This window comes from Pelobates fuscus, chromosome 8 (assembly GCF_036172605.1).
Source record: "Pelobates fuscus isolate aPelFus1 chromosome 8, aPelFus1.pri, whole genome shotgun sequence".
NCBI classification, from domain to species: Eukaryota; Metazoa; Chordata; class Amphibia; order Anura; family Pelobatidae; genus Pelobates; species Pelobates fuscus.
The window spans coordinates 159035870-159050121 of record NC_086324.1 but is presented as its reverse complement, the minus strand read 5'-3'; the positions used below and the strand labels follow the sequence as shown (position 1 = coordinate 159050121).

General features: G+C 39.9%; 1 protein-coding gene across 1 annotated transcript in view; it reads right to left on the bottom strand.

Moving 5' to 3' along the window:
- The window catches only part of CACNG3 (calcium voltage-gated channel auxiliary subunit gamma 3), a 72502-nt gene extending 58765 nt beyond the window's left edge, over positions 1–13737 (bottom strand). Inside the window, exon 1 of the mRNA XM_063430509.1 lies at positions 11486–13737. Coding sequence (XP_063286579.1) covers positions 11486–11696 — 211 coding nt within the window. The 5' untranslated portion in view covers positions 11697–13737. The remainder of the gene's footprint in view (positions 1–11485) is intronic.
- Positions 13738–14252: the final 515 nt, after the last annotated feature.

Below are 14252 nucleotides of genomic sequence, written 5' to 3'. Positions count from 1 at the left end.
TAAAAATCCTAAAATATTTACTAAGATAAATCACGCTGGTAGTTATTGTGATGCTAATTCTGTGGATAACTAAACAAGAAGAGAAAATAATTGATTGGAACAATAAAGCTATAAATACAAAGGGCAACAAATACAACAAATATAGGGCAACAAATACAAAATAGCAATATATAATAAAAGTTTCATAGTTAATTAATTAGATACGAGTTTTGGTCCCTTGAAAAATAATTATACAGAGAGCACCATTTTGACTTTTGATATGTTATAATATATGTTGATATATGCTACTCTGCAGCAGCTGCAATTGCCATTGCCATTTAATTTAGAAGATATTGGGGGGATTTGGAGCTGGTTAAGGTTTCCCCTCCAATACGAGTAGCCTTTACTTCCCGAGTATTCTAAAACCAGCAGTTGACCTGCCTAACTGTTTGGATTGACAACAGCCTGATATGTACTGCGTCGTGGAGGAACATTGACTTGTGCTCACAAAATGTGTTTGTTTCAGTAATGTCATGGAAAAGGCAGGAGGAGGGAATATATTTTAGACGGAATGACTATGGCTGTTGCAATCTAGCCAAATGGCACCTGTTAATATAAGCTATGACATATCAGGAATCTTTTTCACCATAATTCCCCTTTAAGTGAATTTGGGGCTTTTCTTACAGAAAGACTAGTATTGTCATCTGCAGAGAAATGAAGAGGTTTGAGTTGATCTAAATGTGTGTGAATCTCAGCGGAATAAATTCTTGTAATGAGTCACCCTTGCTTCGAAGACATGCTGCAGTCAGCGTGAGCGGGGCTCCCTCACTATACATGGTCCCATACTGCCATACCCTTACACATCTATCTTAACCCTCTCTGTATGCCGGTCCCGCCAACCCATAAATCAACTGGCCTCCTCTCAGGGACAAGACATTGAATGCATGACATTAGCTCACCCTACAGCTCGACTTCTGACCTGGCTTACTATTCCATTAAAATGAGACTCTCTTATTCTCTACACGTTCTCGATGGGGGCTGTTGGGTTCACTTGGTGCCTTTCTTAGCCCCTGGCATGGGGTACTGTCTGCCTTATGTTCTCAACAGCCATGGATTACCACAGTCCAGATTCATTACACTTACAGGGGTGATGTTCAAAGTCTCCATTAATTTAGTTTTAAGTCCAACTTACGTGGCATAACTTACCTGATTATAAATGTAAAAAGCACATTTCGCATGCCTTTAGTGTCAAGTAAAGAATATGAAATTCACGTCTTGCTCAGTTCCAGCAGCAGCATACAGTGTGTGGGAGATATATTAAAACTTGTTAGGTATGGAGGAAAATTCTGCAGGAGCTGTTTTACTAGATCAACTGGGGAACTGATATAAGTTTGGTGTTTTAGACAAGCATTCAACTATTGCACCAAGATTGTGCCTAATTTAAACCCTAAAACTAGAAATTTAGTAACGCAAATCCCAACGCACTGTTGGCCTTGGCGGGAGGTATCAGTGGGTCAAACGCCTGGAGCAAGTCGAGGGCTTAGCCTGGGTAATACATGATCAAGACGGAAGTGAAGCCAAGCAGGATAAATGTACTGGATATCAGGTTTCCAAAAGAGTCTAGAATATTGTCATAAATAAAGTAATCCAATCCCACATACTGCAGATATGGGGAAACCCAGGCGAAAGAGGGTTCATCGATTTTGATAATACAAACTTAAACGTGGAGCAATAATGGTGTTTCTCTGTTGGTTTTAAGGGTCAAACTAATTTAAGTGTGATCATGGCTGACTAGGATAGTCTAAATCAGGAATATTAAACTGTGCCTCTCTCCTCCCCCCCCCCCCCCCCTCCCAACAACTCCCACCATCTGTTGCATTCAAAGAATTCTGGGAGTTGTATGCCATCGACATCTGGAGATGAGAGAGTTTGAGACTCATGATCTAGATGTTAGCCAAATACAGTTTTTCATGGCAATGATTGATAGATAGATAAAGAGAGAGAATAATAGAGGGATAGATAGATAGATGGATAAAGAGAGAGAATAATAGATAGATAGAGAGAGAATAATAGATAGATAGATAAAGAGAGAGAATAATAGAGGGATAGATAGATAGATAGATAGATAAAGAGAGAGAATAATAGATAGATAGATAGATAGATAGATAAAGAGAGAGAATAATAGATAGATAGATAGATAGATAGATAGAGATAGATAGATAGATAGATAAAGAGAGAGAATAATAGATAGATAGAGAGAGAGAGAATAATAGATAGATAGATAAAGAGAGAGCATAATAGATATATAGATAGATAGATAGATATATAGATAGATAGATAGATAGATAGATAGATAGATAGATAGATAAAGAGAGAGCATAATAGATATATAGATAGATAGATATATAGATAGATAGAGAGAGAATAATAGATAGATAGATAGATAGATAGATAGATAGATAAAGAGAGAGAATAATAGATAGATAGATATATAGATAGATAAATAGAGAGAATAATAGATAGATAGATAGAGAGAGAGAGAGAGAGAGACTAATAGATAGACAGAGAGAGAGAGAATAATAGATAGATAGATATATATATAGATAGATAAAGAGAGAGAATAATAGATAGATAGACAGAGAGAGAGAGAGAGAATAATAGATAGATAGAGAGAGAGAGAATAATAGATAGATAGATAGATAGATAGATAGATAGATAGATATATAGATAGATAGAGAGAGAATAATAGATAGATAGATAGATAAAGAGAGAGAATAATAGATAGATAGATAGATAGATAAATAGAGAGAATAATAGATAGATAGATAGAGAGAGAGAGAGAGAGAGAGAGAGACTAATAGATAGATAGAGAGAGAGAGAATAATAGATAGATAGATATATATATAGATAGATAAAGAGAGAGAATAATAGATAGATAGACAGAGAGAGAGAATAATAGATAGATAGAGAGAGAGAGAATAATAGATAGATAGACAGAGAGAGAGAGAGAGAATAATAGATAGATAGAGAGATAGAAACTAAAGGATAGACAGACCACCTCAGCCACTCAGAGAATAACTTTTGTATATTAATATACTGCATCCTTTACCCCAATAAACACTTCAATTCAATTTATTGTAGCAATCAAATATACATTGTTACCCCCAAAAAGGTGAAAATTGTGTTTGATAATAAGAGGACATTCTTTGCAGCCCCGGGTTAGTTGCAAGGAGTCCAGTTATTTTACAGTTAGTGATATTAGTTTGAAGGGGCAGGGGGTTCATTTTCTATATCTACATATAGTTTTGTTTGACAAGCCCACCCTTTCTGCCACTCCCTTCCAACCTGCAGTATTTCCCTTTCTGGGCAATAAATATTGCTGTAGAGGGGGGCGGAGCCTGACCGGGAAGCTAGACAGACGTGCTTTCTGTGAGCTCCCGAGCCTGGAACCGATTATTGACAAAATACGGTGGATTAATCAGACGGCCGCTCTCCCAGCTCACCTACTCGAACAGCACCCGCAGCATCGGGCCTCCCCCCCCCCCCCCTTTGGACCGGTGGGGGTTATCCCGGTCCCAACCATCGTGTACCGCATACCAACATGGCTTGCACACGCTGGCAACTACTTGGAACATGGACCTGACAGGCAAACCGATACTGGCAAAATGGCGCCCGCGGAACAGGATGTCGAGCTCGCACCCTTACAACCCCTACACGAGCGCCTGGACGCACTGTTCAGGAGATTCTGGGAGAAACTGGAGAGCAGGGAGGCCCAACTCACCCCCACTACGCGCAGGTTGGTGCTGCTGACAAAATCAGGAGGGCGGAAAGGGCAGATCCCGGGCAATGCCGCCCTAACGCTAAAGGCGGCATGCCCATCTGGGCCGAGGGTCACCAGGAGACTCCCTCCGGGACACCGACCACACCGCAGAAAAGCCACCCGCCGCCGGCGGCGGATGACCACCTGGGCCTTCCTCAGCGCCCATAAAGGGAAAGACCCGGCCTCAAGAAGTCCCCGAGTCTGTGGCCACGTGGTGTCGACCCTCAGTAACGCCTGGAGCTGGGGAAAAACCCCTTGCCGCACACAACCCTTCTCCCTGCCTCAAAAACCACGGATGACCACCACTGCAACCCCCAGCAGGACCCTCCAAACCGACGGCACCATCCTACCTAACAAAGATCCAAGACCCACAGACCAGCGCGGCACAAACCTACATCTCAGGGTTCAAGCTGCAAACCGAGATGCTGCGCAGGAGGAACCCTTTCTGACAACTACTGCAGCTGAAATCAAACCCTGGGACAAGCGGGGCATCGGCTGAACAGGCCACACTGGCGAGGCTCCAGCCCTCCAATGCGAGAAGTGGGCAGGTTGGAGGACTGACACGCGAGCTATACATACTCGCAAACCGGGACTCTCTCCTGCAGACACCGCTGACCAGGTCTTACCTAATGTGCACCCCTCAGATGCATCTGAACTAAAACTACCATATGTTAGTTTCCATTCTTGGTTTGCATATATTGCATGTTTAGTGAACATCATTATGTCTCTAACTTACTGCCTTGCCTACGAGGAATAGTGCTTACGCTTCCACCCAGCTAGGCAGGGTAATCACCGACCTTCCTGCACACTAGGATTAAAGCTTATTGTTAGTTCAAAGCAGGGAGACTCAACTGTTACCCAACTCAGTGGATAGGCGAGATTAGCCAGCACCCGAATTGTTTATGTATCTATAGCGAGTTGTTAGCCTATGTTCTCCATGCCTACTAGCCTACACACCTACAGCATAAAGCGTCTGGACATAGATATGTAAACTTGTTTTATCATACGTCAGGCACTCAATCTATGTTAGCATCTACACTTGTAACCATCCCTGACACATACGACTAAAGCTCAGAAAAGCATAACTTAGCATACAAGATACTTATATGCAATGGTTTAGCTTGTGTTTAACATAAAAATTTTAAAAAATGAGGCATCAATATCCTGAAACTGTACTGTACTGACAATACCGATGTAACTACCCTTTGATGTAACTCACTGGTACGTTTCCCATATTTCTTCTTCTGTTCCCCATCATATATGCCTTAAATAAAAGAAAGATTGACAAAAAAAAAAAAATATTGCTGTAGAAGAGGTCATGTCTCTGAGAGTTACAGTTCAACTATTTCCTGTCTTTAGTAGAAAGCTGACCATTAAACTACAACTCCTCCAACCCCTGTTGAGACCATAAAGGATTGCTTATGGAATAGAAACAGCAAACGGTTTGACAACTTACCTGGGTCTCACCGGGTGCCCACACGTACTCCCTCTTTTCCTGGAATCTCCTTACAGGAGAGGAAAAGCTAAGCAGGGCCATCACTCGGCCAATGAGTGCAGTCCTTCAGTAAGAGAGTGAGGTCACCCAGCAGACCCAGGTAAGTTGTCAAACAGTTCTCACAATAATTGTGTGACAATTTACTCTGGGAGAGTGCCAGAGCACTCCTGCCACCATAACCACTACATAACATTTTGGTGATTATGGCGCTTGAAGAGTTCCTTCAATTAATTAATAATAAAAAGCATTAGAACAAAGAATGGGTCAAATCAAGGTTAAAAAGTCTAGTTATTTTTAACTAAAAATGTTTTTTTTTTTAAATTGCTTCTTAGGCTAAATTTTTTAAGTTCGCTGTGAAACCCTGTTAGTGTCATTGTGTGGACCGCCAGGGGCCTTGCTATGTGTTCTTTGTGAATATTAGATATTTTTTCAGCCTATTTATTTTTTTTCTATTTAATTTTTTTAAATTTTTTTTTTGCATTTCGCATATATTCTATAATACACTCTAGTATAGGACTGAATTAATTTGTACACAGCACATGTAATCAGACATGCCTGAAGCTGTGAGTGTGCCTTTAATCCCACGCGTGCCTTATTGCACTGTCTGGCCCTTATCAAGTACAAGACACAAGCGGAATGTATGTTAATATGACATGGCGAAGGATTAAGTACACCTCAAATAAGATTTGCATTAATCTCCAGAAATATACTGAGAAAATGAGTCTTGTGAAGGATTAGTTTAGTGTAATATCCCAGCTGTCAGGACATACACAGAGAAGAGACATTACCAGTGGAATCATCTCTCCCCTCATGCACGAAGTGGGACATACCACTGAAGACTACTTAATGAGAAAAAGCTCCATTTGACTCTTATGCTTCCCACTGGCCCTGCAAAGCATTGTGGGTATAATTGCAAATGGAATAATTTGTTTACAGAAATGTGTTTTTTGTCGTTTTACCCTCCTAAAGCTTTGTGCTTGTTATGCTTTTTTTTTTGTATTCGTGAGTTTTTTTGCAGTATAACATTTATATCTGAAAATTTAACACTGACTTACTGTCTTCAGGCTGACAAAACATCTTGGTAATTATGGCGAGGATATTTTTAAATGTAACTTGTGTCAGGCAGGGAATTACATCACCACTAATTTTCAGATTAGCCGGATTCTTCAGCTATTACCCAAGCCGACGGTACTTATAAATACAGGCCCTCGGCTAAATATTTACAGGGTTACTCGGTAAAGTTTAAAGTATAAAAAAATGATCTTCTTAAACACTGAGGCAACAAAAAGAACAACACATAAACAGTCTAATTGGCCAAAGAATTGTACAAAATCTAAGTAGGAATGAATCAAGCTCACTCACATGAAATAGAGCAAAGCTCCGATACTTAAAAGTGATGGCAGAAGTAAAATTTTCCCTGTGGAGTTTTTCCACCTCTGCCTCATTTGGATCAGAGAGCACCTATATATTGCTTTATTGTATAATTCATTTTGACTTTCCTTTTTTGTTGTTAAACTTGCTCTTGGACACGCATAGTTCCAGGAGGAACCTGAGACCACAAGACACATTTGAGATGATTAGAAGCATGTCCTGCAAGTCACATTAACTTTCAAATCTAGTTGTTTTCTTGTTGGCACACAAACAAACTGATCTGCTGTTAAAAATTGATGTATCGATGTGGACGGAGACTTCGAAAAAATGCCAAACTATTAATAAACATTATGGATTACATATCTCTTAATTTAATTTTGTTGTTTGCCGGTCCAAAGGGGCAGAGTTGTGAACACCACAAGAAACCTGCATCCTGATATCTAAGAAGAATATTTATTATTCACTGCTTATGTTACCATTCCCACAATATGCACAGACAGATATATATTATTCACACTATAAGCACGGACAGCGAACCATCTAAAACCATGGATATCCCTCTCTTTTCCTTAAGCCCTCAACTGTATGTATTACAACATTACAAATAGAAATGAAAGGTTTGACATAATTACAAGATTGTTCTTATAAACAAAACCAATGAACAATCCATCTATCTATATGTCTATCCACTCATCTGTTTGTCTGTCTGTCTGTGCCTCTTTTTTCCCCCATCTATCTAATCTGTCTCTCATGGGTATTTTATTATGTACAGCGTGGGTCGGCCAGTGTTGGCCCCACCCCCGATCTGCCACCTTGAGACATCATGAGAATTTACCATTTTTTTAGTCAATCCAATGCTTTCCCATAGGATAAGCGTTGGGTTGGCTGAAATCAGCAAGGAGGCAGGATGAGGCTGGACCAAACGCCGGCTTGGTCAATCAGCATTTCCTCATAGAGATGCATCAAATCAATGCATCTCTATGAAGAAAATTCAGTGTCTCCATGCAGAGGGTGGAGACACTGAACATCAGTCACACTGTGCAGCACCGCCCCAGGAAGCACCTCTAGTAGCCATCTGAGGAGTGACCACCGGAGGTTTCCCTAGACTGTAATGTAAACACCGCCTTTTCTCTAAAAAGACAGTGTTTACAGCAAAAAGCCTGAAGGGAATGATTCTACTCACCAGATAATAATACGCTGTAGTTGTTTTGGTGACTATAGTGTCCCTTTAACCCCTTAAGGACACATGACGTGTGACATGGCATGATTCCCTTTTATTCCAGAAGTTTGGTCCTTAAGGGATTGAAGACCAGAGTAAAGGCAAAATGTGAACAGTTTTGTTTGGGCGTCTGTAGGTAAGGGCAAGATGGAGGTATTTGCCCTCTTCCTGTAAATCCAATGTATGCTGAGATTTTGGTTTGTGCTGCCAGGTGTAACTTTTAAATATAGATTCTAAGCTCATTGTCAACACATTGAACTAATTTCATCTTTTAACATTCTGCAATATTTAGTAACATTTCCTGGTAAACGGAATCCGTTCTCACACCCAATATTGCTGTGTTCATTGGACAGAACACTAATAATGTGTTGAATGTCACCCCTGACAGAGACTATTTTGGCTGCAAATTGTTAGTTTATTTCTAATCTGCAATATCTTTTCCTTGCCAAATGCATTAATTAGCAGCTTTTAAATATGTAATTATTTGTTAAGCTTACTGACTAATTAGATTTATTCTGATTGCCGTTTATGTTAGTTATCTACAGAGCTCTGACAGCGGGACTGAATTTCCCAGAAGGCAGTGCAAACACTGTGTATGTTCAAGAGTCAGCGGAGGGTTAAAGGGACAGTCCTGGCACCAGAATTATTTCATCTTAATGCAGTGATTTTGGGCTATGGATAATGTCCCTCAACCTTGAAAATTCAAAACAGATCAATTTCTTCACATTTTGTAGGTTCTACCACGCCTAGTAGTGGCTCTCATGCAGACAGCCAGTTTGGGCCTCTGACACAAATAGATTTTTTTATTGAATCTATTTGATATTGGCCATCAGCATCAAACTATGCTGAAGTTGGACGTGTCCATTGCATGAATTTCCTTAGAGAAGCATTGGATTACAGGATTGGGGCAAGAACTGCACGTGCTGTGTGTTCTCAATACTTCTCTATGAGAAGTATCTGATTGGACAATAATCATCAGCACTGATGATGTCACAAGAGGAGGGTTGGGAAGTCTTTCCCAGCACTGGAATAGAGGTAAGTTAAGGGCTCTATAAAACATTTGTTTTTTGTTTTGCTTTTGAATGAGATCCCAATGAATAATCTGCAAAACAACAAAAAAAATCAAATCTAATAAATTATCTATCTATCTGTCCTTTTAATGAAGAAATATTGCTTTAGACCTTATATTTATGATAAAACCATCCATACCTGCAATTGGACAATATACTTTTCTTGTTCCTGTATTATATATGGTATCAGACACATTACGGTTTATATAGTTTATATTCTGTATTATATACCGTGTCATATAACATTCCCAACCTTTCTTGTATTATATATAAGATTACAGCATAACCCTTCCTGTGGCTTTGAGACATACTCTCTTACACCATATTCCCACCAGTTACTATATCATATATATCATTTATAATGTGTTTTCACTACACATACATTGATATTTCCCACAGTTATATGTATACCCTGCATTATATCATATCCCAGCCTGATACTGTACCATATGTTATATTATATCTTCATATTATGTCTCTCCCTCTTATCATATGACATAGCGTATATTCTAATTAAACACATTGCTGTGTTATATACTGAACCATATCATAGCCTACCTATTCTTGTATCATAAATTGCATTATATCATATAACTGTTACTGTATGTACATTGTATCCCTTCACTAAATATACTATACATGGAGATGTACGAAATAATAAAATTGATGGACTTGAGTTATTTTTTAGCCTGTATTACTTTGTAACAATGTGTATAATAAAAAGATCCAACATCACTACGTTACTACAGCATGCATTCAATTCTCTCAAAGTGTATCGGTTTATTATGACCTTATTATATGCGCCACTCTGTTGTATCATAGTCAGTTAAACTTATTATAGTATAGCTAGCACAGTATTTTCATATGAATGTCAACTAAATATTGCATATAATATTCAGCTGCTGTCTGATGAGTTGCATTATATATTACATGACTCTTGCAATACTATACTTTAAATATATATTACGCCTCTATTTAAGATGCGCCCAGCACAGTACACAGTACAGTTAGAACACTTTCTGATAGAATTCAGGAATATATAACCATGATTTTATTAGATACCGCTCAGAATTAAGGTGAGCAGCTCAGGAAAACAACATCGAAAGATTGTAGAAAGCTGGATTAATCTGGAAGAAGATTAAATACAAAGAGAATTTGTGACTTAGATAGCAAAAGTAATTTTACCTTTCATTGGTTTTATTAACCCTTTCTGGTACAAAAAAAACCAAACAATATTGCCCCTTTTTATTTAGCAATCTTAATGTTTGAATTTTTTTTATATATATATATTTTTTTTTCCTTCATTTTTTTCAGTGTATTTAGATTTTGTTTGTTTTTTTAATTTCAAGACTTTCAACTTCAAATTCAAATTGGAGATCCTCAAAATGTCGATATAAACAGAGGTTCGGATAAGAGCAGTTGTTAGGTGTTTTTTTTCCCACCATTAACCTGCTAAAGGCTGCAGTGATTTTATATTGTTAATGAGGAGATAGCAACACATTGCTTTGCAATGCTTGGCTGACCGCAGGCTGTGAAGTAGTTAACCCTTTCTGTAGACCACGCAATGCTCTGTGAAACACTCTGCCCACACACCTACTAATATTAGAATAAAATCACGCTAAAATAAATGTAAAAAAATGAAACAAGCAGAAACAAATGTTTTTGTAAAGCATAGACCAAGGGTAGATGAACGAGATATTAAAGAAGGACAGATAGAGAGGGGCAGATAAAGCAATAGGTTGGCCAATAAGTCTTTGCAAATAAAACGAACAAATTCTACTGGCAATTTTTTTTAACCCTTTAAGGGATATGCTGGGTAGCAATACACAATAAAGCTATGCTTTAACCCCTTAAGGACCACATTTCTGGAATAAAAGGGAATCATGACATGTCATGTGTCCTTAAGGGGTTAAACCTGATTTAACTGTGATGCACCCAGTTCTATATCCATGTACCCTACATTAGGACAGAGTGGGGTGAATATTTAGACATCAGAAAGTTCTGGATTCCTATAATTTTTCACCCCCCCCCCCAAAAAAAAATAAATCACTTTACATTTGTCAAAATCCCCAGCGGTGGAAGGGTTAATACTTGACTTGTTTTTATCTCACTATGTCCTAATGATGGCATGATATCAATTTGAATTCATATTGTATATTTTCTGTTTGTATTGTATTGCAGATGTTTGCAAGTCCCTTAAAATAACAAAGAGTAAAAACAAATAGATTGTTTACAGTATTTAAAATGAACAATTCAATATTACACAGGGTTAAAGGAAGTTTATTTAAAGAAACCCTGATGTTTAACCTACGTCCAGAGGTCCATTGCAGTCTATTTAGATATGAAGAGGTTCCAAATTACAGCCACAAGTGACACGGTGCCTAGCACACTTTGGAAACCTGGAGAAGACGATGGGTACCTTGCATCTGCCTGAAGAACATGCCTTGCTTATTCCCAAAATATTTTGAAGCCAAACATACATCAAGCTGTGAGGTTAACTCCAAAAGCTCATGCATCTGAAGGTGACTTACCTTCAAGGCAGCAGGTTCTCCAAAGCCCTGAGTGGGTCATCACCTCTTCGTTCTTCTTACTGGTTTCATTGTCATTAGTGGACTTAGCCTTGCAGACACCTCTGGAGTATAGCCAGTAATCTGTGCCCACAGCTATGGTCATCAGGCTAAACGCTGCAAAGGCACCCACAGTGGTAATTAACATCTGGACACCTCTGTCACACATCCTCATGCTTAATCATGATATTTAGGATCCCAGCTAGAGAGGAACATGTGTTGGTTCTTGTCTTTCCCTCCTGGAGGGTCGCACCTTGTGACTAAAACCGTCACCACCTCAAACATTTCATATTCCCAGTAAAAAGTTGCTCTTTATATTGGTTTTGTTTTCAGAAAATTAATAATGAAGATGTTCAGTGAAACACTAGGAAGAAACTCACAGATTACTTGAGAGACATTAATACATATTGCCTGGTCATCTCATTTAAGGCATAGGTTTGACCCCAATTCTTCTTCACGGTTCTATGTGTCACCTTTTGTCAAGTCTCTATCTCCTTCTGCCAATCACCCCAAATCCCCCTGGAGCTGCCTTGTACACAATTCACTATTAAGGTTAAATGTGTCCTTCACAAGTCTTCCTTGACTGCCATCACGTAACCAGAACCCACAATATCCTGGTAAACCTCATGAGGTGAACCCGATGCTCGTTCCTTGGATGTGAATGAGAAGTATTGAGATGCTGAGAGTCAGCAGGTGGCCCTTTTCTGTGTGTCTACAAAGTACCAAATGGTAGTGCTGAAGGGACAGCTCCCAGGACTTCCTCCTCCTCACAGTGATCTGTTTGGTGGTACTGAATGGACAGCTCCTCAGGACTTTCTACTACTCACACTGGTCTGTTTGGTGGTCCTGAATGGATAGCTCCCTATGACTTTCTCCTACTCACAGTGGTCTGCTTGGTGGTCCTGAAGGAACAGCTCCCCAGGAATTTCTCCTCACAGAGGTCTGATTGGTGGTCCTGAGTGGACAGCTCCAGACAATATTTTATCTCCTCAGTCCAAGAAAAATTTATTTTAATGGTAACCTACCATGCTTACATAACACAGCCATTATCATTGAATAGGCAAATACTATAGGGAAGACCAGCTACAAGAAAGAAAAGATTATGATTTCGTAAGATCGACCATTTGAAGGTGCCATAGCTCAGGTTGTTGCTAAATGAGTTGTCTCATCATGTTCATGAAGCCAAAATTATATCAGACTTTATAATCAAAAGGGGCAAATCAGCAATCCAAAGTGTCTGAGGAAGGAACAAAGTGCTGGTTGTGGTGTAATTGAGCACTTACCTCCTGCATTCCTACCGGGGGCTGAAATAGCTTCACAAAAAAATCTACTGCACCTCCCCTAGGGTTTGAGTTGAAAGTGGTGCAAGTGATCTGAGCTCATCACCACTTCTTACATCTGACATCCATCCATTTAACGTCAGACTTTCAAGTTGAATGTCATACTCAGGTAAGAGCTTCATGAGGAGCCTGTCTCTCTCCGGGCTGCTGGGCTCCTGTTGATGCTAAGCCTGCTCCTGTGCAGACAGTATACTCAGAGGGGGGCCCTCCTGGAACCCTGGGAGCCCATCCTGCTCTTCACAGACATCCAGAGCCCACTGTGCCCAGAGTGCAGAGATCTCTGAAATGGTGAGTATAGAACTCAGATCTTCTCACAATGAGTTACATAGTGATACATTCCCAAACTGCATCCTCTACTGCCCCTATTCTGTCTCCCTCACTCCTGTGCATCTCTCTCTCTCTGCCTCTCCCCTTCTTTCTTTTTTTTTATCTCTCTCTCACATTTACAGTGGGTCTCCCAGAGCACTGTCTGCATTCTCTCTACCTCTCTCACATTCTCTGTTTATGTCTGTCTGTCTCATTTACTCACTCACTCACTCACTCATTCTCCCACTCACTCTCTAACCTCATTGCCTCACTCTCTTTTTCTCTTTCTTACTCTCTCCTCCTTTACTTTTCCCTCTCACCCTCGCCTACTCTTCTTCTCATCTTTTCTTGTCTATTACCCCCACCCCACTTTATCCCATTATTGTATCTCTCCTTCTCCCATGCCTCTAGATTTATCTATTTTTTCTCTCACACTTCTTCCTTCTGTCACTACTGTCTCTCTCTTATAGCTCAATCTTTCCCTGTTGCTCCAAAACTCCCCCTCTAATCTTCCTCTCTCTCTCTCTCTTCTCTCTTCCTCTCTCTATTTCCTTCTCACCCTTTCTCTCTCTCTATTTCCCTTTCCCCTTTTCTTCTATCTCAATTTCCCTCTCCCTCTTTCTCTCTCTCAATTTCCCTCTCCCTCTTTCTCTATCTCTCACTATTTCCCTCTCCCTCTTTCTCTCTCTCTATTTCCCTCTCCCTTTCTCTCTCTCTATTTCCCTCTCCCTTTCTCTCTCTCTATTTCCCTCTTCTCCTTTCTCTGTCTCCCCCTCTCTCTTTCTCCTCGTGATATTCCTCTTTTTCTTTCTTTTAACACTGCTTCTATCCCCCTCCCTCCTGTCTATCTTCTATTACTCCTTTCACTCTCAATCTTCCTCATTCCCTGCTGTTTAACCCTGTTTCTTCCTCTCCCACAGACTGTTTCTATCTCCACATCCCTGTATCTCCTTCACCTTCTCCTCTCCCTCCTTCAGTCTGCCCCTGTCTTGCATTCCATGACCCTGCTTGTGGTTACCTCCTCTGAAGCTCTGCTCCTCTCCTGGTTCCAATGCCACTCAGACTTTCATTATGCAAAAGCTGTG